Source organism: Anomaloglossus baeobatrachus, chromosome 2 (genome assembly GCF_048569485.1).
Source record: "Anomaloglossus baeobatrachus isolate aAnoBae1 chromosome 2, aAnoBae1.hap1, whole genome shotgun sequence".
Taxonomy (NCBI): domain Eukaryota; kingdom Metazoa; phylum Chordata; class Amphibia; order Anura; family Aromobatidae; genus Anomaloglossus; species Anomaloglossus baeobatrachus.
This window is the reverse complement of record NC_134354.1, coordinates 178,981,211-179,008,562: the sequence shown is the minus strand read 5'-3', so window position 1 is coordinate 179,008,562 and position 27,352 is coordinate 178,981,211. Positions and strand designations below refer to the sequence as shown.

Sequence of the window (27,352 nt, the reverse complement as noted above, 5' to 3'; positions counted from 1 at the left end):
ACCCTGCAATTCCCACCGCATTAATAATTAAACAGCAATTATCTCCCTTCTAAGGCATAAATAAATATATAACAGATTAGTCTGCGCCCCCAACAGACAGCACGGTACCTCCATTAAGATCCTCCAGGTCACTGGTGCTTTTGATTTCGGCTTTAGCTCTGAATGGCTTTTCCTCCACACTTTTGTGCTTGTTTTCGGCATCTACGATCTCCCGGCTTTCTGGAGCCTCCTTTCTGCCCAGCTGGCCCAGTTCCCGTAGGTGCTGTAGGTGCCTCTGCTTTTTGGGGTGCAGTCCTGTGAGCTCGATGCACACTTTCAAGTTTGTGACCTCATTGCAGTGGGACTCTTCCAAGGATTTTTTAGAAAGTTCCGGCGCTTCCCGTTCGGTCCAATCATCTAATACAATATCCATCAATTAGTATACAGCTAAAAAGGCACATATAGACTCACAGTACAGTACATATTGTCATGTAAAGTCTCGATATTCTCCTAATGGATTGATGTCTACCAAGTTGATGGGATCCATCAATTAAAAAAAAATGTTAAGCAGCGAGTGATTCAACTGAAAATCTTAAGATAAAAAAATAGTAAGAAAATAGGGAAGCGGTATACCCCGACCGTTATGTATATTACTAGGGGTTACATCATCTCGCCGTGCCGTCAACTTCTGTATTTTTACAACTGCAATAAACTTAAGACGTCTACTCACCAGTCTTTTTCCTCTTCACCCTGGCATCTTCCTGTGCTGCTTCTTCGCAGGTTGAAAGTTGGTCCTGATCGCTGAGAAAGGACTCGAGAGGTTGTTTCCGCTTCAGCCCCGCACATTGTCCTTGCAGGTTTACATCTATTAGGAGCTCGGCTTTCTGATTTGCGCTATCACAGGAAATGAGTTTCTCCGGATGACTGCCTTCCCCGTGCGCTGCCTTTACTGTGTGATGTGATGTGTCAGGCAGACTTCCACTAGTCGTCTTCACATCACCTGGAAGGCACACAAGCAAGGGTTAAAATGCGCCCTTTAAATGCTGTATTCAGAGGTCAATCTTAATGCACTCTTCATCTCCTAAATACAAATAAGTCCAAGATTCCGTATAATGTAGCGTGTTATGCTTAGAGTAGGGCCCTGTTCACATACTGCAGCATTGCTTTGTAAGGTGCACAAAATACACTGCTTTTGAAAGGTCTCAGTATAATGAATGTAATTTCCAAAATGTCAAACACTTTTTGTCATCCTCGTTTTTCCTTCCTTCTATTTCTAAACCATCAATGTGTTTTTCACATCTTTAGGGGTCAATTTTCTGGGCTTTTGTAGCATTTCTCACCCATGTAAATAAAACCCTAAAAAGGCGACTAAAAACACTACACGGACAGATTTTCCCATTATGGAAATAGATGACAATTGGTGCTTATAAAATTCTATGGGGAAGGGAGGAGCTGCTGCAAGTTCTCCTGAAAGGGCCGCTACCATTCTGAATATAACCTTATGAGCACCAACTGCCATCTCAGAGCTCAGTACTGGGAAGATCTGTCTGCACTATTTAATGTTATTTTAGGAAGGTTGAACTAGATGGACCTAGGTCTTTTTTTCAACCTAAGTAACTATGTAACTATGTAAAAATGTGAAAATGAGGGATACGCTTTACATGAACTACGACCTCACGGGGCAGTTGATGGGGAGGAGGGTGACTGCTGAGGGGACTAAGTCACTTGGAATCACTTTCTCCCCTTTGCAAACACACATACCTAAGACACAGAGATAGGCCATGTTCACACGTCAGTATTTGGTCAGTATTTTACATCAGTATTTGTAAGTTAAAATGAGGAGTGGAACAATCAGAGGAAAAGTATCATAGAAACATGTCACCACTACTGTATTTATTAGCCACGCCTGGTTTTGCCTTACAAACAGTTGTGTAAAATACTGACTAAATACTGAACATGTGAACATGGGTTAACATAAAGCATTCAAAGTAGGGATGAAAGAATTTCCACCACAAGAGTCCAGAACTCGTGAAGGATCTGCAGTTCTGCCTTCTCGCTATTACCCAGAACTCGTGAAGGATCTGCAGTTCTGCCTTCTCAATATTACCTAGAACTTGTGAAGGATCTGCAGTTCTGCCTTCTCGCTATTACCCAGAACTCGTGAAGGATCTGCGGTTCTGCCTTCTCTGTATTACCTAGAACTTGTGAAGGATTTGCAGTTCTGCCTTCTCGCTATTACCCAGAACTCGTGAAGGATCTGCAGTTCTGCCTTCTCTGTATTACCTAGAACTCGTGAAGGATCTGCAGTTCTGCCTTCTCGATATTACCCAGAACTCGTGAAGGATCTGCGGTTCTGCCTTCTCTGTATTACCTAGAACTCGTGAAGGATCTGCAGTTCTGCCTTCTCGATATTACCCAGAACTCGTGAAAGATCTGCAGTTCTGCCTTCTCTGTATTACCTAGAACTCGTGAAGGATCTGCAGTTCTGCCTTCTCGATATTACCCAGAACTCGTGAAGGATCTGCGGTTCTGCCTTCTCTGTATTACCTAGAACTCGTGAAGGATCTGCAGTTCTGCCTTCTCGATATTACCCAGAACTCGAGAAGGATCTGCAGTTCTGCCTTCTCTGTTTTACCTAGAACTCGTGAAGGATCTGCAGTTCTGCCTTCTAGATATTACCCAGAACTCGTGAAGGATCTGCAGTTCTGCCTTCTCTGTATTACCCAGAACTTATAAAGGATCTGCAGTTCTGCCTTCTCGCTATTACCCAGAACTCGTGAAGGATCTGCAGTTCTGCCTTCTCGATATTACCCAGAACTCGTGAAGGATCTGCAGTTCTGCCTTCTCGCTATTACCTAGAACTTGTGAAGGATCTGCAGTTCTGCCTTCTCTGTATTACCCAGAACTCGTGAAAGATCTGCGGTTCTGCCTTCTCTGTATTACCTAGAACTTGTGAAGGATTTGCAGTTCTGCTTTCTCGCTATTACCCAGAACTCGTGAAGGATCTGCAGTTCTGCCTTCTCTGTATTACCTAGAACTCGTGAAGGATCTGCAGTTCTGCCTTCTCGATATTACCCAGAACTCGTGAAGGATCTGCGGTTCTGCCTTCTCTGTATTACCTAGAACTCGTGAAGGATCTGCAGTTCTGCCTTCTCGATATTACCCTGAACTCGAGAAGGATCTGCAGTTCTGCCTTCTCTGTATTACCTAGAACTTGTGAAGGATCTGCAGTTCTGCCTTCTCGATATTACCCAGAACTCGTGAAGGATCTGCAGTTCTGCCTTCTCTGTATTACCCAGAACTCATAAAGGATCTGCAGTTCTGCCTTCTCGCTATTACCCAGAACTCGTGAAGGATCTGCAGTTCTGCCTTCTCTGTATTACCCAGAACTCCTGAAGGATCTGCAGTTCTGCCTTCTCGGTATTACCCAGAACTCGTGAAGGATCTGCAGTTCTGCCTTCTCGGTATTACCCAGAACTCGTGAAGGATCTGCAGTTCTGCCTTCTCGGTATTACCCAGAACTCGTGAAGGATTTGCAGTTCTGCCTTCTCGGTATTACCCAGAACTCGTGGAGGATCTGCAGTTCTGCCTTCTCGCTATTACCCAGAACTCGTGAAAGATCTGCAGTTCTGCCTTCTCGGTATTACCCAGAACTCGTGAAGGATCTGCGGTTCTGCGGAAGGATCTGCGGTTCTGCCTTCTCGCTATTACCCAGAACTCGTGAAAGATCTGTAGTTCTGCCTTCTCGATATTACCCAGAACTCGTGAAGGATCTTCTCGCTATTACCCAGAACTCGTGAAAGATCTGCAGTTCTGCCTTCTCGGTATTACCCAGAACTTGTGAAGGATCTGCAGTTCTGCCTTCTCAGTGTTACCATATTACTGGCAGAGTAGAGAATTAACACAAACTTTCCATATACAGCATTGCATCAAATACCAGAATACATGTTATTTCCACCCTAAACCCTAAAAAAAAAAAAAATATTCCACTTCAAAGCTCAAAATTGTACTCGCTCCATTCTGGCCTAACCACCCTAACTTCCGAACAGTACCTGCACAGTCTTAATATTCCTCCGAGCAAGGAAATCCACAGAGGGTCCTTGGAAGGTCTAGAATAACGACTTGGAGAGCACGGAGGCTGAATCTGTTTTTCTGGAGTGACTACAGGAGTGAGATCACAAACTCCTCCGCAGGTCTAAGTCACTCGCTGGCGTCTCAGGATTTTTAAATTTGCCTGTAGATTCATTATCTCCGCGTATCGAGCGTCCACGTGACTCGCACAGATGTGATGCTGGCACGCCAGTAGCTTAGATCATTCGATCATTTGATCTGAGAACAATCATATGACTCACGCTGCACATGCATCCCATAATCTCTCATTCGCAGAGAGAAGCGGCTCCACAGATAAATCACCATAGCAACATTTACTAGTCTCCCGGGCAACCAGGACCGCTTCACCGCCACTCGTACCAGGGCCCCCGATTCCCAAACAGGATAAAAGAATGTGAAACCACTTAAGGACAATGACCCGGGATCATTTTTTCTCCTCCAGTGTTTGGGCAGCTGGAGGACTTGTGCCATTAGCACAGCAGGACAAAAACACAATATTAACTCAATGTAATTGGAATAATGTGCTGCAAGATCGACAGCAATGGGAGAGGACAGACTCTAAAAGACCGCAACACAGGAGAGGCCTGAAAATGACCGCCGCAAAGGAAGAAAGCAGGGTTTATAAATGACCAGATCTCTACCGCTATCTCATTTAAAGGAAAAATGACACAAAGTATTAAGCTGCTAAGGAAATTACTTTTTTCTTATGTGTTTATGTGATATCTATTGTAATGCCTGGCTGGGAGGCTGCCTGCTGTATCTGAAAGCATCTGGCCACTGGGTAATATTCCTCCGATCTAAAAAAGCTTAACCTTTATTTCTACGATCAGGGGCTTACAGGCTGGCAAACAAAAATGTTATTTCTATAGGTTTTTCTTCTGGAAAATTACTAGCGTCATAGCATTGGCATGAGCCTTCACGCTAGGTCTCTTTTATTTGTAAGATTACTGTAGATGGTGGCAGAAAAGGGTTAAAAGCCAGTGAAAAGAATCTACTTGGAAACAGATGTTTCGCACCGCAGAGCTGTGAGGCTGTAATGGAACAGAAAATCTTCTCGGCTGGCTGTAGCCACCAGCGCGGGTTGTGATGATTTCTGCCGACTTCTGCACAGGGCACGCAGTGGGGATTTACGCAGCCCTGCGTTCCAGACCTGAGTGGCAATTAACACAGAATGAGTTCCAATACCCATTAACGAGGCATTGTACAGTAACCCTAACCCCTATTGTGTCACTAATGTGATGAGCATCGTTACGAGACACAGCGGAAATGGTGCCGAAGTTGTGGAGCAATAGGGATGATAATCAGTTTATTCTGCCTCATTTTATAGATCTGCACTGCCTGAGAGGTTTCCCTTTTGCAGCTACAGAAGTGACAGGTCGGGGGTCGCTGGCGCTCAAGCTGGTAACATAAAAGGCAAGAGCTCGCACTTATTTCTCGCCCATTGTGGTCATTGAGGGACCACACAATCCCCAATCTCAGGCTTTTGGCCAGTGCAAATAACATCTCGCTTCTCGTGGTCTTTGAGGGACCACACATTCCCCAATCTCAGGCTGTTGGCCAGTACTACTAACATTTCGCCTGTCGTGGTCATTGAGGGACCACACATTGTCCAATCTCAGGTTTTCGCCCAGTCCTAACATCTCGCTCGTTGTGGTCATTGAACGACTACATATTCCCCAATCTCAGGCTGTCAGTCAGTGCTACTAACATCTCGCTCGTTGTGGTCATTGAACGACTACATATTCCCCAATCTCAGGCTGTCAGTCAGTGCTAGTAACATCTTGCTCATCGTGGTCGTGGAGGGACTACACATTCCCCAATCTCAGGCTGTCACCAAGTGCTACTAACATCTCACCAATCGTAGTCATAAAGGGACCACACATTCCCCAATCTCAGGCTGTCGGCCAGTGCTACTAACATCTCACCCATAGTGGTCATAGAGGGACCACATATTCCCCAATCTCAGGCTGTTGGCCAGTGTTACTAACATCTCGCTCGTCGTGGTCATTGAGGGACCACATATTCCCCAATCTCAGGCTGTCGGCCAGTGCTACTAACATCTCGCTCGTCGTGGTCATTGAGGGACCACACATTCCCCAATCTCAGGCTGTTGGCCAGTGTTACTAACATCTCGCTCGTCGTGGTCATTGAGGGACCACACATTCCCCAATCTCAGGCTGTCGGCCAGTGCTACTAACATCTCACCCATAGTGGTCATAGAGGGACCACACATTCCCCAATCTCAGGCTGTTGGCCAGTGTTACTAACATCTCGCTCGTCGTGGTCATTGAGGGACCACACATTCCCCAATCTCAGGCTGTCGGCCAGTGCTACTAACATCTCACCCATAGTGGTCATAGAGGGACCACATATTCCCCAATCTCAGGCTGTTGGCCAGTGTTACTAACATCTCGCTCGTCGTGGTCATTGAGGGACCACATATTCCCCAATCTCAGGCTGTTGGCCAGTGCTATTAACATCTCGCTCGTCGTGGTCATTGAGGGACCACACATTCCCCAATCTCAGGCTGTTGGCCAGTGTTACTAACATCTCGCTCGTCGTGGTCATTGAGGGACCACATATTCCCCAATCTCAGGCTGTTGGCCAGTGCTGTTAACATCTGGTTCCTCACTTCCACAAATGTGGGATTTCTGGGGTCTTATACAGCGTTTCATAGTAATAGCAGGCTCCAGACTGAATATAGCTACAGGCCAGCTCGTCCCTTCACCAAACAGATTTATATTCCCATCCACATTATACCGCCATAAACGCGGCAGATTTATCCGTAAACCTACAGCCAGCGTTTACAGTAAGCTCACAAACAGCAGGACAAAGCTAACCAGAGTGGATTATACGAGGCTTTGGTGAACACTACTAAGGTCTTAAAGAAAAACCACAAGACACTGACGTCTGGCTATTGGCACGATGCCCACGCTCTCGATATCACCTAATCCTTTTGCTTCAGTATCTTTATTGTACCACTGCCTGGAAAATGTTGAAGCTAATGAAACACACGCAGCACTTCAGCCTAGCGCCTAATATCTCAATGGCTTCAGACTACGGATCTAGCGGAGACAATTTACTGGCCGGCACCGCTCGGACTTCCTCACCTTCACTTTCGCTGACGGCAGAATCCCCCAAGACGGAGGCAGCTGGATTAACATTCTCTGCAGAAAGCTTCGCGTCGGACATATTGAGTTTGCAAGTCTCCAAGTCTTTGGTGGGTGTGTGGTCTTCCCGTTTCTTCATTTCAAGTTCCGAGAAGCGCATCATAGCGCGCTAAAAAGAAAGGTGTAATGAACAAAACATCCAGCTGCAAAGCATGTACAATACCAAATAACCTGACCTGCATATGGATATGTACAAAACAACATATCGGCAAAAATAAACCTGCAAGTTTTCATTTTTATAGGATCTTAGATCACGTTCATACACAGATTTTGGGTAAGCATGCTTAGGTACAAAGGCACAGGTAAAGGGGGTCGGAATTAGAAAAACATGGCTGCTTTCTTTCAGGTCCACATGAATCTATGGGTTGTGCCAGGTATTGAGACTCCTCTCTATTGAAGTCAATGGGGCCAAGATCCATTCCCACCCAACCGATGGGCAGGTGGGACACTTTTTAGAAGACAGCCACTAAATTTCTCTAATTCTGGAAATCCCTTTCCTCCCTGGTACATAATTAGCCAATTTATTCCCAGAAATAGATCTAATAAATGGCTGAATAGAACATTTAATAATAGAAGGGCTATTATATTTGTGATTTTTCACAGTATATTACCATTTGTGTAATAAAACATTACAGTAAATCCTGGCTTTATATTTCCAGATGAGCTATTTGGGCCTAAGGTGCAGTCTCCTTTAACAGAAGGACAGTGGTTGGGAATTTGTGATGTGACTCTTGACATTGGAGAATTAATACCGCAGTCAGTTCCAATGCTCTGCCCGGTCATTCTCTGGAAATTATTCATGAAAAGCACACTTATGCCCTTCTCACTTCATGCTGCCAGCCGCTCCGCAAGGAAGGAGGGGCTCAGCTTTAACTGTTCGCAGGGACGGTGGAACACAAGCCATCGGAGAAATGATTTGCCGAGAAAGCAGTTCCAACAACCGCAGATGTTCAATATTAGTGTGGGGAATTTTGTAAAGCCGAATATATTTTATGATAGTCATATTTAGACAGGATTCAAGATTTGTGGTCCGAGTACAGACAGCGATGCACACATTTAACCGAAACGCGACAGCCTTTTCTATGCTGCGTTCAGGTCAGCGGATGGTCTGTGCATCGCAGTCCGAAAACACGGATGTATGAAAACGTATTGTAAATGCCATGCTGATCTCCCCATCCTGAAGGGAGTTACTAGCCACAAGGTCAGGACAACTAGGTCTGCTGCAGTTTAGATGTTTAAGGCTGCTTTCCCACCTCCGGTTTTAGCAATCCGGCTCTAAAACCTATGCAACGGATGCGGCGAAAAAAATCGCATCCTTTGCATAAGTTTTTACATGTGGCCCATCCAGTATTTGCCGGTTGCGGCACGCTACTGAGCATGCGCAGTGCAAAAAACGCATGCGGTGGCCGGATGCGGTTTTTGCCGCATCCAGCGTCCATAGGCATGCATTGGAAAAAGCGCATGCGGCGCGATGGGGTTTTTTTTCGCCGGAAAAAAAAAAACGTGCCAGGCAACGTTCCATCCGGCCGCCGTATGGGCTAAATATGCCGCATCCGGCAAAAACCGGACCGAACGCAAGGCCATGCGGCACAATCGGCACTAATGAAAGTGTATGCGGTAAAAATGCAACCGGCGGCAAAAAAAAAACGGTTGCGTTTTTTCTGCAAAGAGCCGGATTGTGCCGCTCAGCAAAAACCGGATGTGTGAAAGCAGCCTTATAAACAAACATTTTAAGGTTGGAAAGATTTAAATGGAGAGAAATTGTCATGAACAGTCTTACGCTTCATATTCCTATATACCAAAATGTCTCAAGGGTTAACACGGCAATGGCGTCACATGTCACATATCAGGATTCTTAGATCACAGAGGAGGGAACAGCGTTACTAATACAGCCGGGCCTATGGCAGCGTCACCTCTGATTGCATCCCTGCATGGAGGGCCATAATTAACAGGAGCTTATGAATACCACAAGCCTTCATGACCCGCTGACCTCTCTTGTACGAGACACAACTTTATAGAGCAGCTCTTTAAAATGCGGAAGCATGCCTAGATACACAAGCGACATCGATCGTACAATAGAGCTGTGAATTAAACAAATGCGTCTGTCGTTCTTCCTCCTAATAATGAGCAGACTCAGACTATTGGAAAGGTTAAGGAGGAGGAAATTACAGCCAAAGGGAACATATTCGGATGCTTTGCTACATGCAAGGTAAACGTCGAATTAGCAAACATACATTTACAGCGGGATGTCAGACACGGAAACCATGGCCTGTCACATACTCGGAAATGAAGAAAATAATGCAGTAGAGTCTAATAAGAAAAACTTTAAGGACTGACCTCACAGTAAGCAGCGGATGGACTTAAAATACTGTCCTCTTGTATGCCTTCCATCTAAGTAATTAAAATGGGCACTTATTATCTGGATAATCATCCAATACATTTTGACATGTACAATGTAACACTATTGGCTCATTTTGGCAACAAGAACATAGCACAAGACTATACTTTATATACGGTGACCTTACTATGGATCATTATATACACATCATTATGTTTGTACATTTCAGTATGCAGATAGGAAATGTAATTTATTATTCACAGATAATAGTGCAGATAAGACATCACAAGGGTTGGGCTAGTGCATGCACCAAGTGGCTACGTGTTGCTCTACTTCATGACTGTCCATTGAAAGGTACACTGCTTAATATGCTATACAAGGAGGTAGGACACTTCGGAGGCACTCACCTGTAACGCCCGCTGCTCGCGGCTTAGTTGGCTTGAGTCCGCGAATAATTCAGTGGTCACGCACTTAAACCGGTCGCCAACATAGCCAGCAGAGTTTGCGATCCTTTTAGTTAATTTTGAAGATTTGGTTTTCCCAAAGTCATCTGAACTGTCTCTCAGGAGGGCCTCAGCGGCCTCCGTGTCCAAATGGCCATTTGCCATAACAAAGGGCTGCGGTGTTTCCGGTAGTTGGCCATACAATCCAGTAGGAGCATCCCGATTTTGGCTAGGCATCAGGAATTGAGCACCTAGCTCTGCAGCAGTAACATCCATAGTTTGGTTTCCAGATATATTCTCCTCTCTGGTCTGGAAAATGGGTGAATGCTGAGATTGTTTGGGAATGTGGAAGGAATCATGAAAATCGGTCTTTCTTGGTGTCTCCTCCCTGGACAATAGAAAATCCCTGATCTGGGTTCCCTGTTCTGGTTTCTGAAGATCATTTAGTACATGCTTTTCAGGTACAAAACCATTAATGGCAAAGTTTGATTCGCACTTTGGATCTCTTTCCCCATTGGAGCATAGCATCTCCGTCTTAGACTGATGTTTGATTGTGACCACACTGGGCTGTTGAGACCTCAAGCTCTTATCTGAAGAAGCTTCCAAATTGAATTTTGGCGTGGAATCAGATATATCCAAGAGCCTCCTCCCAACAGGTTCCTCATACCTTGGTCTTTCATGCGATCTAGACCTTCGCTCCGACTTGTCATCTTTGCTTATCTCCAATGTAGTAGGTGGTAACAAAATTGGATGCACCATACCCAGTGTCTCTTGATAGGCCATGTAATCTCTGTTGGTTGGTAAACTGTAAGAAATCCCAGGTTTTGGAGCCATTGGACTTGGAAAAAGGCTCCCATTAGGCAATAAAACTGGGTGAGGATACACAGGAGCTTTTCCATGTAAATGTAAATGAGACAATGCGAGGCTTTCAGACACTGGATAGGGGATAAAACTGCTGGGATAAGCCAAGGGTGTAGAGCAGAAGGGCTCAGTTTGGGGCAAGAACATGGGTGCAGGGGGCAGTCCACTCTCACTCACTTTTATGGTAGGTTCCATTATGGAAGGCTTTGCTACCTTGCTGCTCTTACTAAGTGAACTAATGGGTGGAAGTTGTGGTTGCACAGCTGACTTACTGCTCTCTTCAGGACTTTTACCTTCTCCATTGGCATTTGGTGCAGGTGAAGCGGATGCCGGACGTCCTGCACTGGAGATGCATCCAGAACTGCTTGTGATTACTACTTCAGAGCTTCCCATGCGGGGACATGACGAACTTCTCTGTTGTGGCATGACCCTCTCCAATGCTTTGTTTTTAAGTGGCATAATGATGCCATTCATGTCTTCAGTGCCGCTCATACCAGGTACCACCCATGAGGAAGGAGCAGTACTAATGATTTCAGGTCTGAAGAGAGCATTGACACCAGCAGAAGGAGATATGGCTTCTTTCTGAATGTCCCTGGTGCACATGCTAATGGCGTTTCCAGATCGCCCTGAATGCAACATAGCTGACATTTCAGCATCACTAAGCTTTGATGACAAATCCAGTGGTTTTTCAGTCCCTTCTTTGTGGGGTGTTTGCTTTTCTAGCAAGCTGGGTGACTTGTCGTCCTTTCTTTCCTTTGTATACCTTTTTGTGGGTGCTTGCATCTGTGGATTTTCTCCATCAAGGATTTTGTTAGTTTTAGTGCTAGACGGCCTTAGAGGTGCGAGGTCACTGTTTATACTGGTGTGTGGTTTTGTGTGGGTGAGAGTTGTGGGCGGTGTTGAGATCTTAACGAACGACTGATAATCAGAGTAGCTGTCTCCAACTGGTTGAGTGGAGTGATGAAGCCTAGGAGATGGCCTCTGAGAAGGTGCCAACAGCAGAGAGGCTTCGGGTGACATACTACTAGCCATAGACTTTGTGCATGGAACCCTAGGCTGCTTATTGGCTTGCAGGTGAGTGTATGCATGGGGATCAACAGTGGCCCCAGGATTAATCCCCATTTTCCATGGTAAGGTCTTTTCTATGCAATGAACATTAGTGGGAATAGCAGGAGCTGCTGATGGTGCAGGGATCCTCATAGGTGGTGCCAGGGTTGATGGAATATGGGACGTCACATAAGGAGAAGGTGGAAGATATACAAAGCGTTCACCATTTGGGCAAATCGGTGAGTAGGTCAAATGCTGTGGCAAACTGTAAGCCGACTGCTGAGGTAGAAACGCCTTATACATGTTTAGAGAATACTTATTTGGTGAATCGATGAATGGATACATCGCTGGTGATGCACTCTCCATATAGGAGTGCACCCAAGGAATCCTTAAATAATTAGCACCATTAACGCCAAGTGGACTTTGTTTGTCATTTACTGTTCTGTCCAAAACCAGTGCTTCACTTGTAGGGACAGGTGTCTTTTGCAGTCCAGGTGGGGTTTTAAACAAGGAGTTGAACCCATTAGGCTGTTTTCCAGTCATTTGGGCAGTATCCATCGTTTCAGCAGCATTTGGCTTAAACTGAAGTTCGGGATTTCGGTCAGGTGCATATCCAAGCCCTGGTATTGAATTGGATGGTTCTCGAACTTTTTCCGTGCCAAGGCCACATAGACTAGAGTAGACCATGCCTCCCGGGACTCTTAAACCTTCCTGAATTAGACCAGTACGGTCCATGCCGAGCACGGTTAGGCTGTCCATTCGATGCACGGCTGCGGCATCCACCTGTCCAAAGAAGAAAATGTAAACAATCAGAAGTGAACTGAAACACGGCTTGCAAAACTACATTGTATGCTACAAAGTACATCAAGGAGGAGGACAAAGTGCTGGTGATCACCTTACAGGATACTGATGGTTCCGACTGGATTTGGGATTGATATGACTGACCTAGGACCATGCAGCGTGCCGAGGAGGATGACCTCCAGCATCATCTGCCTATATAACTAAACTGACACCATTAATACCTGGTTCATACAATACATTACACCACTTCCAAAGAGAATAGCGTGCACTATAAAGGGCACTATACATTATACACCTCCCTGTCATTTCTACCCACCACTATAATCTATAGCATGAGAACAGTCAATGTGATAACTGTAGGACTCTGCGGGGTGATTAGTCTATCTATATGTCCCTCCCTCCACATCTACAGTGAACATATGTCAATGCGTAATACAAAAAGAAACAACAAAGAGCAGATTCATCAAAGCTAATACGGTGGCATAACAAGCTTTGGAAAGTTGCATAATTTTGGCTCAACTTGAGGTAGAGCTAAAATGTTGTGACTTTTGGTGCTCACGTTATTTTTATCCAGCTTTGACAGAGTATTGGACAGAGCATTGGCATTGGCAGCATTGGCGCCACCAGAAATCTTACTCCAGTAGGGACTGGAGTAGGATTTGTGGCGAGGCGGCCAACGCGCCTGATTCGCGGGGAGGTATGTGCATTTTCACAAATCAGGAGCGTCAGACTCCAGCACATCTCATCAAGACCCGTGTGAACAATGTTGGTGTTAATGAATAGGCCTAAAGTGTGAATGGATGCATAATCCTTTTTCAGGGAATCTTACCAAGGTGTGACCGAGATGATCCTCTCTCAGCTCCAGTCTGGCTTTCTGAATGTCACCATCATTGATAAGAATTTTCCTAAGAGATTTAAAGAAATGTAATTAATTATATTTGTATTAAAATGTGACAAGCCTGACCACTTTTCTTTTAAAGGGAATCTGTCAACAGATTTTTGCTGTGTAATCTGAGAGCAGCACAATGTAGAGGCTGAGAGCCTGATTCCAGCGATATGTCACTTACTGAGCTGCTTGGTGAATTTTGCTAGATTCCTTATTTTCTTTGTTATAGATGTAGCAGTGCTCATAATGCTGCTCTGTGTATTACCCCGCTCACACCACGGACTGGCAGCTTCTGGTGTACACTGTGCATTGTGAGCAAGCTGCCTATCAGTTCTGCGAGCAGGGTTACACGGCGTTACTGCTGGTCACATGAAACAGTGATAATCTCCTGCTGTTAAAACACTCATTGTATTGAAACTAGAGCACACTGCCTAATAAGTGACACATCCATGAAATCAGGGTCTCAACAGCTATAGTATGCTGCTCTCAGATTAAATAGCAAAAACCTGCTGACTGATTCCCTTTAGGCAGCATTAAGGGCTTGGCCGAAATAGAAACTTTTTTTTAATCTGTGGTTGCTCTTAAAACAAACAATGGTCTCACCCTCAACTTCCATCACCCCTGTGGAGCCACTCTGTAAGTGATACCGTCCCCATTCGGAAGTCATATGATCGCTGTGGCCTGTGGTTGCCTGCAGCGGTCAGTTAACTAGAAGAGCACGACACTATGTTTCGCTCATCTAGTCATCAACCAATCAAAGCTTTCAGCGATCATCTGACTTCCGAATGGAGCAGGGATCACTTCCGAAGCCAACGCACCTCTGGAGTGGCCTGTGCTGGGCCGTGTGGGTGCTGAAAACTGGGTATGCCTGATTGTTTTTTTGTTTTGTTTTTTTAAGCCCATCCTTCTTTCAATGCGTACTTTTTTCTTTTTGGAAAATGACACTTTTGAGGCCATTTCAATATCTACAAATACTTTCTATTATAAAGGTGTCATCCAGGATTATCCTATGGATCTACAGCATATATACAGCTCTGGCAAAAATTAAGAGGCCACTGCAAAATTGTCAGTTTTTCTGATTTTTCTCTTAATAGGTATATTTTTGAGTAAAATGTAAATTGTTCTTGCCACACAGCTAGGTGAATCAATGTGTGGATGAAGGACCACCACATCAAAACCCTGTGATGGCCAGCCCAATTTCCAGACCTGAACCCCATTGAAAACCTCTGGAATGTAATCAAGAGTAAGATGGATAGTCACAAGCCATCAAACAAACTGCAATGCTCACATTTTTGCGCCAGGAGTGGCATAAGGTCACCCAAAAACAGTGTGAAAGACTGGTGGAGGGCATGCCAAGACGCATGAAAGCTGTGATTATAAATCATGGTTATTCCACAAAATATTGATTTCTGAACTCTCCCTGAGATAAAACATTAGTATTGTTGTCTCTAAATGACTATGAACTTGTTTTCTTTACACTATTTGACCTGTGAAAGCAATGCATTGTTTTGTTAATTTGACTATTTCTCATTTTCACAAAATAAATACAAAATGTATTGCTTGGAAATTGGAGACGTTGTCAGTAGATTATGGAATAAAAGAACAATTTACATTTTACTCAAAAATATTCCTATAAAGAGAGAAATAAAAAAAACTGACAATTTTGCAGCGGTCTGTTAATCTTTGCCAGAGCTGTGTATATCACAGATTTAACCTCTCTGGTTCCTGACCACTAATCTTGGCTCCTGGCTTCAGGGGATATCACATGATGTACAGTATGGCAGCTGCATTGTGTTATTCAGATGTTTGGCATGAGAGAGGCTCCTTTAATTCCGTGCGGGAGATGATCTATCACGGATCTCATCAGCACGCTCATGCAGTTTAGTGTTCTCATCACGATCTGAGTAAATGAGGCAGTTCCGCGGGCCGCCTGTAGATGTCGCTGTTGCCGCCTGTGAAGGAGCTGAAAAGTCCTCAGTAATCAGTCAGCGCCGGGCTATAGAGGATCTGTCTCCGGAGCGGAGCAGCGATGATGGGGGTTGGGAGACAAAGCCTCGTATTGTCCGTACACGGCAGCCTCTGTAGGCTGCAGGGATCGGGATATTACTTATTGGAGCACAGATCGGGGGGTTTTACATCAGTGCTCCCTCTATGTATATTATATCGTATATAAATTGTATTGCATATATCAGGCCTGGGGAGATAGGTGGGGTTTAATCAGCTACAGACCGTATACAAAGGGGCTGAAGGGGTCGGTGGGTTATATCTTCTATAAATTATATCTTCTATAAACCGTGTACATCGGGGCTGGAGGGATCGGTGGGTTATATCTCTATAGACCGTGTACATTGGGGCTGGAGGGATCAGTGTGTTATATCTCTATAGACCGTATACATCGGGGCTGGAGGGATCGGTGGGTTATATCTCTATAGACCGTATACATCGGGGCTGGAGGGATCGGTGTGTTATATCTCTATAGATCGTATATATCGGGGCTGGAGGGATCAGTGTGTTATATCTCTATAGACCGTATATATCGGGGCTGGAGGGATCGGTGTGTTATATCTCTATAGACCGTATACATCGGGGCTGGAGGGATCGGTGTGTTATATCTCTATAGACCGTATACATCGGGGCTGGAGGGATCGGTGTGTTATATCTCTATAGACCGTATACATCGGGGCTGGAGGGATCAGTGTGTTATATCTCTATAGACCGTATACATCGGGGCTGGAGGGATCGGTGGGTTATATCTCTATAGACCGTATACATCGGGGCTGGAGGGATCAATGGGTTATATCTCTATAGACCGTATACATCGGGGCTGGAGGGATCAGTGTGTTATATCAGCTATAGACAGTATACATCGGGACTGGAGGGATCATATCTCTATAGACCGTGTACATTGGGGCTGGAGGGATCGGTGGGTTATATCTTCTATAGACTGTATACATCGGAGCTGGAGGGATCGGTGTGTTATATCTCTATAGACCGTATACATCGGGGCTGGAGGGATCGGTGTGTTATATCTCTATAGACCGTATACATCGGGGCTGGAGGGATCAGTGTGTTATATCAGCTATAGACAGTATACATCGGGACTGGAGGGATCATATCTCTATAGACCGTGTACATTGGGGCTGGAGGGATCGGTGGGTTATATCTTCTATAGACCGTATACATCGGGGCTGGAGGGATCGGTGTGTTATATCTCTATAGACCGTATATATCGGAACTGGAGGGATCGGTGGGTTATATCAGCTACAGACAGTATACATCGGGACTGGAGGGATCATATCTTCTATAGACCGTATACATCGGGGCTGGAGGGATCAGTGTGTTATATCTCTATAGACCGTATACATCGGGGCTGGAGAGATCGGTGGGTTATATCTCTATAGACCGTGTACATCGGGGCTGGAGGGATCGGTGGGTTATATCTTCTATAGACCGTATACATCGGGGCTGGAGGGATCGGTGGGTTATATCAGCTACAGACAGTATAAATCGGGGCTGGAGGGATCGGTGGGTTATATCTTCTATAGACCGTATACATCAGGGCAGGAGAGATGAATGTGTTATATCACCTACAGACCGTATACATCGGGACTGGAGGGATCAGTGGGTTATATCACCTACAGACCGTATACATCGGGACTGGAGAGATCAGTGGGTTGTATCAGCTACAGACAGTATACATCGGGACTGGAGGGATCAGTGGGTTATATCACCTACAGACCGTATACATCGGGACTGGAGGGATCAGTGGGTTGTATCAGCTACAGACAGTATACATCGGGACTGGAGGGATCATATCTTCTATAAATAATATTTTCTATAGACCGTATACATCGGGGCTGGAGGGATCGGTGGGTTATATCTTCTATAGACCGTATACATCGGGGCTGGAGAGATCGGTGGGTTATATCTTCTGTAGACCGTATACATCGGGGCTGGAGGGATCGGTGGGTTATATCTTCTATAGACCGTATACATCGGGGCTGGAGGGATCGGTGGGTTATATCTTCTATAGACCGTATACATCGGGGCTGGAGGGATCGGTGGGTTATATCTTCTATAGACCGTATACACCGGGGCTGAAGGGATCGGTGGGTTAGGTCGGTTATTGATCATGTTCATCTCCACAAGGCTGCATGAATCGGCAGATAATATGGGGTACATATAGTTAAAGATCAGAGATTAGTTATGGACGGTGTGGGATCGGGAGATTACATTGGACGCACATCGTGCTGCAGGGATCGTGCAGATACATGTTGCTCCATCACTCGCGGAGCCTATAATGTGGATGCCTTGGGGCCATTACCTGTCCTCGTTGATGCCGCACATGCGGACCCGCTCATTGCTCATCCAGCTGTGCACGTTCCCATACAGGGGGGTAGCGGACAGCATGTCGCCCCTTCAGCAGTGCAGCCTCCCCTGTCGTCCGTATGTCCCCCTGTGCGGAAACATTAGAAGGAGGCGGTGAGATCGGCAGCAGCGCTCCCCGGGACATTCCCAGCAGTGAGCGCGGACGATGCAAATCGAGGTCGTCAATGGGTCAAGGGAAAAGCAACTTCCGAGCTGATCTCATTAACCCGCTCCGCGCTGGAGCCATTTGTCACAGTCACTCTCGGCCGATAGCGCTTAATTGCTGTCATTATCAGCCGTCTGCTGTGCCGGCTTATTAACCCTTGCGGCGCACAGCTCCCCGGACCACACAGATAATCCCGCACACTGCTGCTATTAACCCTTTCCGGCAGCAGGAAGAACAATGGCCGTTGTGTACAATGCGGGCGGGATATTTATGGCTACATCGGCCACGTCTTTATACACGAGCCCCGCGTGGAGCCGCGCGTGTATAAATCACAGGCGTCTCCTGACAGATGAGCTGTCAGCGCGGGGAGATCGTGCGGCTCCGGGAGCAGAGGACGGCTATACAGCACGATCAACTGCACGTCCCGCTCTGTGGGGGGACCGGGGATCAGCGGCTCCGGTACCGAGACACCCCCGGTACCCGGCTCCATCTGTATTCTGGGGCTGCTACAGACGGGTGAGGATCGTGTTTCCTGCCCCCCGAGCTCCCTGCTCGCTCATTATCCCCGCGGTGCGGCACCAGACACAGCAGCTCGGTGCAGAGGTGTGAGCCCGCGGGTGACGTGTCAGGAACAAGCTGCGTCTTATTAACAGGATTATCGCGGCGCGTGATTTATTCCAGGGCTGGAGTGTAATTGCTCCGGGGGGAGGGCGCTGCTAAATGCCGGGTTAATAAGTAAGAGGAGGGGGCGCACGGAGCGCTGCTGCCGGGAGGACGTGGCGCGCGGCTCTGCTCCCCGGGGCTTCAGCGGTGCGGACCGATAGCGCAGCCTCCCAGTGCCCGGAACATCACTGCACCACACAGTCACCCGCCGCGGGCACCGCCCTCACCCGCACCATCCTCTCACCCGCTGCCGCCGGGCATCATCCTCACCCACACCCTCCTCTCACCCGCTGCCGCCGGGCACCCTCCTCTCACCCGCTGCCGCCGGGCACCCTCCTCTCACCCGCACCCTCCTCTCACCCGCTGCCGCCGGGCACCCTCCTCTCACCCGCTGCCGCCGGGCACCCTCCTCTCACCCGCTGCCGCCGGGCACCCTCCTCTCACCCGCTGCCGCCGGGCACCCTCCTCTCACCCGCACCCTCCTCTCACCCGCTGCCGCCGGGCACCCTCCTCTCACCCGCTGCCGCCGGGCACCCTCCTCACCCGCACCCTCCTCTCACCCGCTGCCGCCGGGCACCCTCCTCTCACCCGCTGCCACCGGGCATCATCCTCACCCACACCCTCCTCTCACCCGCTGCCGCCGGGCACCCTCCTCACCCGCACCCTCCTCTCACCCGCTGCCGCCGGGCACCCTCCTCTCACCCGCTGCTGCCGGGCACCCTCCTCTCATCCGCTGCTGCCGGGCACCATCCTCACCCACACCCTCCTCTCATCCGGTGCCGCCGGGCACCATCCTCACCCGCACCTTCCTCTCACCCGCCGCAGCGCATTGTCCTCTCACCCGCTGCCGCGCATTGTCCTCTCACCCGCTGCCGCGCATTGTCCTCTCACCCGCTGCCGCGCACCCTCCTCTCACCGCCCGGCCACAACTTGCACCTTGCATCTGCCCTATGTCCGCTCCAATTGTAGTCACGCAGGTCTCCATACACAGATGAGGCCCGTCCGTCTGCAGGCATATACGGGCGCAGGTCTCCATACACAGATGAGGCCAGTCCGTCTGCAGGCATATACGGGCGCAGGTCTCCATACACAGATGAGGCCCGTCCGTCTGCAGGCATATACGGGCGCAGGTCTCCATACACAGATGAGGCCCGTCCGTCTGCAGGCATATACGGGCGCAGGTCTCCATACACAGATGAGGCCCGTCCGTCTGCAGGCATATACGGGCGCAGGTCTCCATACACAGATGAGGCCCGTCCGTCTGCAGGCATATACGGGCGCAGGGCTGCTCTTATGTGCAGCTTTCATGAACTTCACCTGAGCTTATAGAAAAATCAGAATAACTCCTAGGTCACACGATGCGTATTCGGTATATGTTAAATCCGCATCTCATTACCGTGTGCAGACTGGACGCGTGTTATGTGGCTCGTCCCCGCGGCCTCCTGCACCCTCCGTGAGGATTTTAACTAAACCCCGGGTCGCACCGTCAGTCGGGATTGTGTTGCAATTCCACAACTACGGTATGCGTAAGAAACGCATGAAAGAGCGGAAAGTATGCCCAGGAATGGATGTAGAAGCGCAGCACACACGCAATGCGTGAACCCAGCCTAACCACGTGTGCTTTTTACCCTGTGGTACTTGGACTGGTGACAAGAACCGCAGCACGAAACCTACGTGTAAACATTCCCTGAGAAATCACACAGGGCTTTTCTTTCTTCTGGTCTCCACGTATCTGCAGCCTTTGCTAAATGTGTCAAGCTCTGACGATCGTGCCGTGTCAGCGACTCTTATAATGTCAGCTATACACTAGCCAGCAATGACGATCGTGCCGTGTCAGTGACCCGTGTGTCAGCTATACTCGGGGCGTTGTGCAGACGACCGTGCAGCGCGCCGTGTGATCCGCTCCGTCTGCACGGCTCGGGCGCACAGCACAGCGCTCCTGCCTTCCTCCCGCTGTGCGATCAGAAAAGCCTCCTCCACCGCACACGGCCTCCTCTACACACAACCTCCTCTACAGGCAACCTCCTCTACACACAGCCTCCGCCACAGGCAGCCTCCTCTACACACAGCCTCCGCCACAGGCAGCCTCCTCTACACACAGCCTTCGCCACAGGAAACCTCCTCTACACAGAGCCTCCGCCACAGGCAGACTCCTCTAAGCACAGCCTCTGCCACAGGCAGCCTCCTCTACACACAGCCTCAATGCAGGCAACCTCCTCCGCACACAGCCTCCTCTACACAAAGCCTCTGCTACGGGCAGCCTCCTCTACGCACAGCCTCCGCTGCAGGCAGCCTCCTCTACACACAGCCTCTACTGCAGGCAACCTCCTCCACACACAGCTTCCTCTACACACAGCCTCCGCTGCAGACAGCTTCCTCTACAGACAGCCTCCTCTACACATAGCCTTCTCTACACACAGCCTCCGCCGCACAGTTTCCTCTACAAACAGCCTCTATACATAGCCTCCTTTTACAAACCGCCTCCGCCGGAGACAGCCTCCTCTACACACAGCCTCCTCTACACAGCCTCCTCCAAAAGTAGCGTCCCTACAAGCAGCCTCCTCCACATATAGCCTCTCCACACACAGCCGCCGCCGCAAGCAGACTCCTCTAAGCACAGCCTCCGCCACAGGCAGCTTCCTCTACACACAGCCTCAACTGCAGGCAACCTCCTCCACACACAGCCTCCTCCACACACAGCCTCTGCTACAGGCAGCCTCCTCTACACACAGCCTCCGCTGCAGGCAACCTCCTCCACACACAGCCTCCACTGCAGGCAACCTCCTCTACACACAGCTTCCTCTACACACAGCCTCCGCTGCAGACAGCTTCCTCTACAGACAGCCTCCTCTACACATAGCCTTCTCTACACACAGCCTCCGCCGCACAGTTTCCTCTACAAACAGCCTCTATACATAGCCTCCTTTTACAAACAGCCTCCGCCGGAGACAGCCTCCTCTACACAGCCTCCTCCAAAAGTAGCGTCCCTACAAGCAGCCTCCTCCACATATAGCCTCTCCACACACAGCCGCCGCCGCAAGCAGACTCCTCTAAGCACAGCCTCCGCCACAGGCAGCTTCCTCTACACACAGCCTCAACTGCAGGCAACCTCCTCCACACACAGCCTCCTCCACACACAGCCTCTGCTACAGGCAGCCTCCTCTACACACAGCCTCCGCTGCAGGCAACCTCCTCCACACACAGCCTCCACTGCAGGCAACCTCCTCTACACACAGCTTCCTCTACACACAGCCTCCGCTGCAGACAGCTTCCTCTACAGACAGCCTCCTCTACACATAGCCTTCTCTACACACAGCCTCCGCCGCACAGTTTCCTCTACAAACAGCCTCTATACATAGCCTCCTTTTACAAACAGCCTCCGCCGGAGACAGCCTCCTCTACACACAGCCTCCTCTACACAGCCTCCTCCAAAAGTAGCGTCCCTACAAGCAGCCTCCTCCACATATAGCCTCTCCACACACAGCCGCCGCCGCAAGCAGACTCCTCTAAGCACAGCCTCCGCCACAGGCAGCTTCCTCTACACACAGCCTCAACTGCAGGCAACCTCCTCCACACACAGCCTCTGCTACAGGCAGCCTCCTCTACACACAGCCTCCGCTGCAGGCAACCTCCTCCACACACAGCCTCCACTGCAGGCAACCTCCTCTACACACAGCTTCCTCTACACACAGCCTCCGCTGCAGACAGCTTCCTCTACAGACAGCCTCCTCTACACATAGCCTTCTCTACACACAGCCTCCGCCGCACAGTTTCCTCTACAAACAGCCTCTATACATAGCCTCCTTTTACAAACAGCCTCCGCCGGAGACAGCCTCCTCTACACATAGCCTTCTCTACACACAGCCTCCGCTGCACAGTTTCCTCTACAAACAGCCTCTATACATAGCCTCCTTTACACACAGTCTCCGCCGGAGACAGCTTCCTCTACAAACAGCCTCCTCTCCACACAGCCTCCGCCGCACAGCCTCCTCTGTGACTTTCCTCGCAGCTGCGGACGAGCTGGATCGCTGACTTCACCCCTCATGTTTCAGAAGGGAGCGCAGCTTTACCTCTCAGCCATTTCTTACACGGTGCGGTCCAACACCCGATCCGATCTGTCCCAGCAGCAGTGTGGGCGCCTGAGCCCTGATAGGAGCAGCTCCTCGTCATTACCCATCTGCTGGGACCTGTAGTTCCCGGCACACAGCTCCCCTGGCTCTCGCAGTGACAGAGTTAATGGCTGGAGGACACGTGACAGCAGACAGATCGCTCGCAGTGCGGGGAAACAGCTTCTTCCACACAATGATCGCATTTCTTCCGAGCGCGGGGTTCTTCAGCCAAACTATGCGCGGACTTGCTCCAGCAGGTTCAGTGTTTGTGTCTCACCGCCGCCCACAGCCCCAGCTCGGCCACAACGGCGACATTTCACGGAGAGCGCATACAAGCAGCGCCGAGCCCGGCCGGAACGGCGACATTTCACTGATATAACATACAAGCAGCGCCGAGCCCGGCCGGAACGGCGACATTTCACTGATATAACATACAAGCAGCGCCGAGCCCGGCCGGAACGCCGACATTTCACTGACATAACATACAAGCAGCGCCGAGCCCGGCCGGAACGGCGACATTTCACTGACATAACATACAAGCAGCGCCGAGCTCGCCCGGAACGCCGACATTTCACTGACATAACATACAAGCAGCGCCGAGCTCGGCCGGAACGGCGACATTTCACTGACATAACATACAAGCAGCGCCGAGCTCGGCCGGAACGGCGACATTTCACTGATATAACATACAAGCAGCGCCGAGCTCGCCCGGAACGCCGACATTTCACTGATATAACATACAAGCAGCGCCGAGCCCGGCCGGAACGCCGACATTTCACTGATATAACATACAAGCAGCGCCGAGCTCGGCCGGAACGCCGACATTTCACTGATATAACATACAAGCAGCGCGGAGCCCGGCCGGAACGGCGACATTTCACTGACATAACATACAAGCAGCGCCGAGCTCGGCCGGAACGCCGACATTTCACTGATATAACATACAAGCAGCGCCGAGCCCGGCCGGAACGGCGACATTTCACTGATATAACATACAAGCAGCGCCGAGCCCGGCCGGAACGGCGACATTTCACTGATATAACATACAAGCAGCGCCGAGCCCGGCCGGAACGGCGACATTTCACTGATATAACATACAAGCAGCGCCGAGCCCGGCCGGAACGGCGACATTTCATAGATATAACATACAAGCAGCGCTGAGCCCGGCCGGAACGGCGACATTTCACTGATATAACATACACGCAGCGCCGAGCCCGGCCGGAACGGCGACATTTCACTGATATAACATACAAGCAGCGCCGAGCCCGGCCGGAACGCCGACATTTCACTGACATAACATACAAGCAGCGCCGAGCCCGGCCGGAACGGCGACATTTCACTGACATAACATACAAGCAGCGCCGAGCTCGCCCGGAACGCCGACATTTCACTGACATAACATACAAGCAGCGCCGAGCTCGGCCGGAACGGCGACATTTCACTGACATAACATACAAGCAGCGCCGAGCTCGGCCGGAACGGCGACATTTCACTGACATAACATACAAGCAGCGCCGAGCTCGCCCGGAACGCCGACATTTCACTGATATAACATACAAGCAGCGCCGAGCCCGGCCGGAACGCCGACATTTCACTGATATAACATACAAGCAGCGCGGAGCCTGGCCGGAACGGCGACATTTCACTGACATAACATACAAGCAGCGCCGAGCTCGGCCGGAACGCCGACATTTCACTGATATAACATACAAGCAGCGCGGAGCCCGCCCGGAACGGCGACATTTCACTGATATAACATACAAGCAGCGCCGAGCCCGGCCGGAACGGCGACATTTCACTGACATAACATACAAGCAGCGCCGAGCTCAGCCGGAACGGCGACATTTCACTGATATAACATACAAGCAGCGCCGAGCCCGGCCGGAACGGCGACATTTCATTGATAGCACATACAAGCAGCGCCGAGATCAGCTCCCAGGGACCCATTACGGCCCCAGTGAGGGCGGCTGGCATGGCGCTATGTGACTAATCTGGGGGGGATTATTGCCCTAATGCTTGTTCACACAGGGGGTTTTATGGCTCAATAATTCAAGTCCCAAATACAGAGTAAAACAAGTCTGGGCCGCGCACACCGAGATCTTTTGGAGAGTTTTCAAAATTGAAACTGTCCAAATCTTAAAAAAAAAACAACAGCTTGGGAGACTTGTGCTCAATTTCTGCTGAAAAAACTCAGCAAACAAACTCTGTGTGCACATACTCTAAAGGGGGCTTTACACGCTACAACATTGCTAATGCGAACTCGTTGGGGTCACGGAATTGGTGACACACATACTCTAAAGCGGGATTTACACACTGCGATATCGGTCCCGATATCGCTAGTGTGGGTACCCGCCCCCATCTGCTGCGCGACATGGGCAAATCGCTGCCCGTGCCGCACAACATCGCCCAGACCCGTCACACATACTTACCTGCCCGGTGACGTCGCTGTGACCGGCGAACCACCTCCTTTCTAAGGGGGCGGTCCGTGCGGCGTCCCAGCGACGTCACTGAGCGGCCGCCCAATAGCAGCGGAGGGGAGGAGCTGAGCGGAACGTAACATCCCGCCCACCTCCTTCCTTCCGCATAGCGGCCGGGAGGCAGGTAAGGAGATGTTCCTCGTTCCTGCGGCGTCACATGGAGCGATGTGTGCTGCCGCAGGAACGAGGAACAACCTCGTTACTGCTGCAGTAACGATATTTGAGAATGGAACCCCATGTAACTGATGAGCGATTTTGCACATTTTTGCAACGATGCAAAATCGCTCATCGGTGTCACACGCAACGGCATCGCTAATGCGGCCGGATGTGCGTCACAAATTCCGAGACCCCAACGAGGTCGCATTAGCGATGTCGTAGCGTGTAAAGCCCCCTTTAGGCTCCGCACATACTCTTAGGCTCCGCACATACTCTTAGGCTCCGCACATACTCTTAGGCTCCGCACATACTCTTAGGCTCCGCACAACACTACAATCTCTGCAGCTCTCGAATCAGCCGTCCCCCTCACACACACCAAAACCCGCACAATCAACAGGCACCCCTGGCACACCAGTCAGACTAAAGAACTGAGACGGGTTTCCAGAATTGCTGAGCGCAGATGGAAGAGGTCTCATTCCACTGAGCACTTCATTGCATATAAAGAGTCCCTCACCACTTTCAAGTCCACACTCACTGCTGCAAAACAAACCTACTTCTCATCTCTCATATCCTCTCTCTCTCACAACCCTAAACAGCTATTCAACACTTTTAATTCTCTCCTCCGTCCTCCAGCATCACCTCCCTCTCCTCTCCTCTCAGCTGAAGACTTTGCCTCTTTCTTCAAGCAGAAGGTTGACAACATCAGAGCAAGCTTTGGCCCACAATCACCACAGCCCCTCATCATAGCTACTCAGCCTTCTTCCTCCAAATCCAGCTTCTCCACCATGACAGAAAACAATCTTTCCACTCTACTCTCAAGATCACATCTAACCACCTGTGCACTGGACCCGCTCCCATCGCACCTCATCCCCAACATCACCGCAGTCCTCATCCCAGCCCTAACCCATCTCTTCAACCTATCACTAACAACTGGTGTATTCCCTTCATGCTTTAAACATGCCTCAATCACACCCATCCTCAAAAAGCCCTCCCTTGACCCTTCTTCTATGTCAAACTATCGCCCCATATCCCTTCTCCCCTATGCCTCAAAACTACTGGAACAGCATGTCCATCTTGAACTGTCCTCATACCTCTCCTCCTGCTCTCTCTTTGACCAGCTACAATCTGGCTTCCGACCGCATCATTCCACTGAAACTGCCCTAACTAAAGTCACTAACGACGTACTAACCGCCAAAGCCAAGCGACACTACTCTATCCTCCTCCTCCTGGACCTGTCCTCTGCCTTCGACACAGTAGACCATTCCCTCCTACTACAGATTCTCTCATCTCTGGGCATCACAGACTTGGCCCTATCTTGGATATCCTCATACCTAACCGACCGAACTTTCAGCGTCTCCCATTCTCACAGCACTTCCTCATCTCGCCCCCTATCTGTCGGTGTCCCCCAAGGCTCAGTTCTTGGACCCCTGTTGTTCTCCATCTACACCTTCTGCCTGGGACAGCTCATAGAGTCCTACGGCTTTCAGTATCATCTCTATGCCGATGGCACACAGATCTACCTCTCTGGACCTGACATTACCTCTCTACTAACCAAAATCCCACAATGTCTGTCTGCTATTTCATCCTTCTTCTCTGCGCGATTCCTAAAACTTAACATGGACAAAACAGAATTCATTGTCTTTCCTCCTCCTCACTCATCTCTTCCAACAAGCCTTTCCATCAAACTCGATGGTTGCTTACTCTCCCCAGTCTCACAAGCTCGTTGCCTTGGAGTGACCCTCGACTCTGCTCTATCCTTCAAGCCACACATCCAAGCC

At 49.4% G+C, this 27,352-nt stretch overlaps 1 protein-coding gene across 5 annotated transcripts in view; it reads right to left on the bottom strand.

Annotated features, from left to right (window-relative positions):
* The window catches only part of BCOR (BCL6 corepressor), a 213,949-nt gene that overhangs the window by 27,443 nt on the left and 159,154 nt on the right, over positions 1-27,352 (bottom strand). For 3 of the 5 annotated variants that reach the window (XM_075335504.1, XM_075335501.1, XM_075335503.1), the window contains exons 2-8: positions 17,960-18,091; positions 13,579-13,654; positions 10,005-12,731; positions 9,597-9,650; positions 7,200-7,368; positions 710-979; positions 109-396 (exon numbers count right to left, since the gene is read on the bottom strand). In XM_075335504.1, coding sequence (XP_075191619.1) covers positions 109-396; positions 710-979; positions 7,200-7,368; positions 9,597-9,650; positions 10,005-12,731; positions 13,579-13,654; positions 17,960-18,045 — 3,670 coding nt within the window. In that variant the 5' untranslated portion in view covers positions 18,046-18,091. Of the gene's footprint in view, positions 1-108; positions 397-709; positions 980-7,199; positions 7,369-9,596; positions 9,651-10,004; positions 12,732-13,578; positions 13,655-17,959; positions 18,092-22,902; positions 23,124-27,352 lie in introns of those variants that run through there. The other 2 variants (XM_075335502.1, XM_075335505.1) reach the window with 2 other exon arrangements.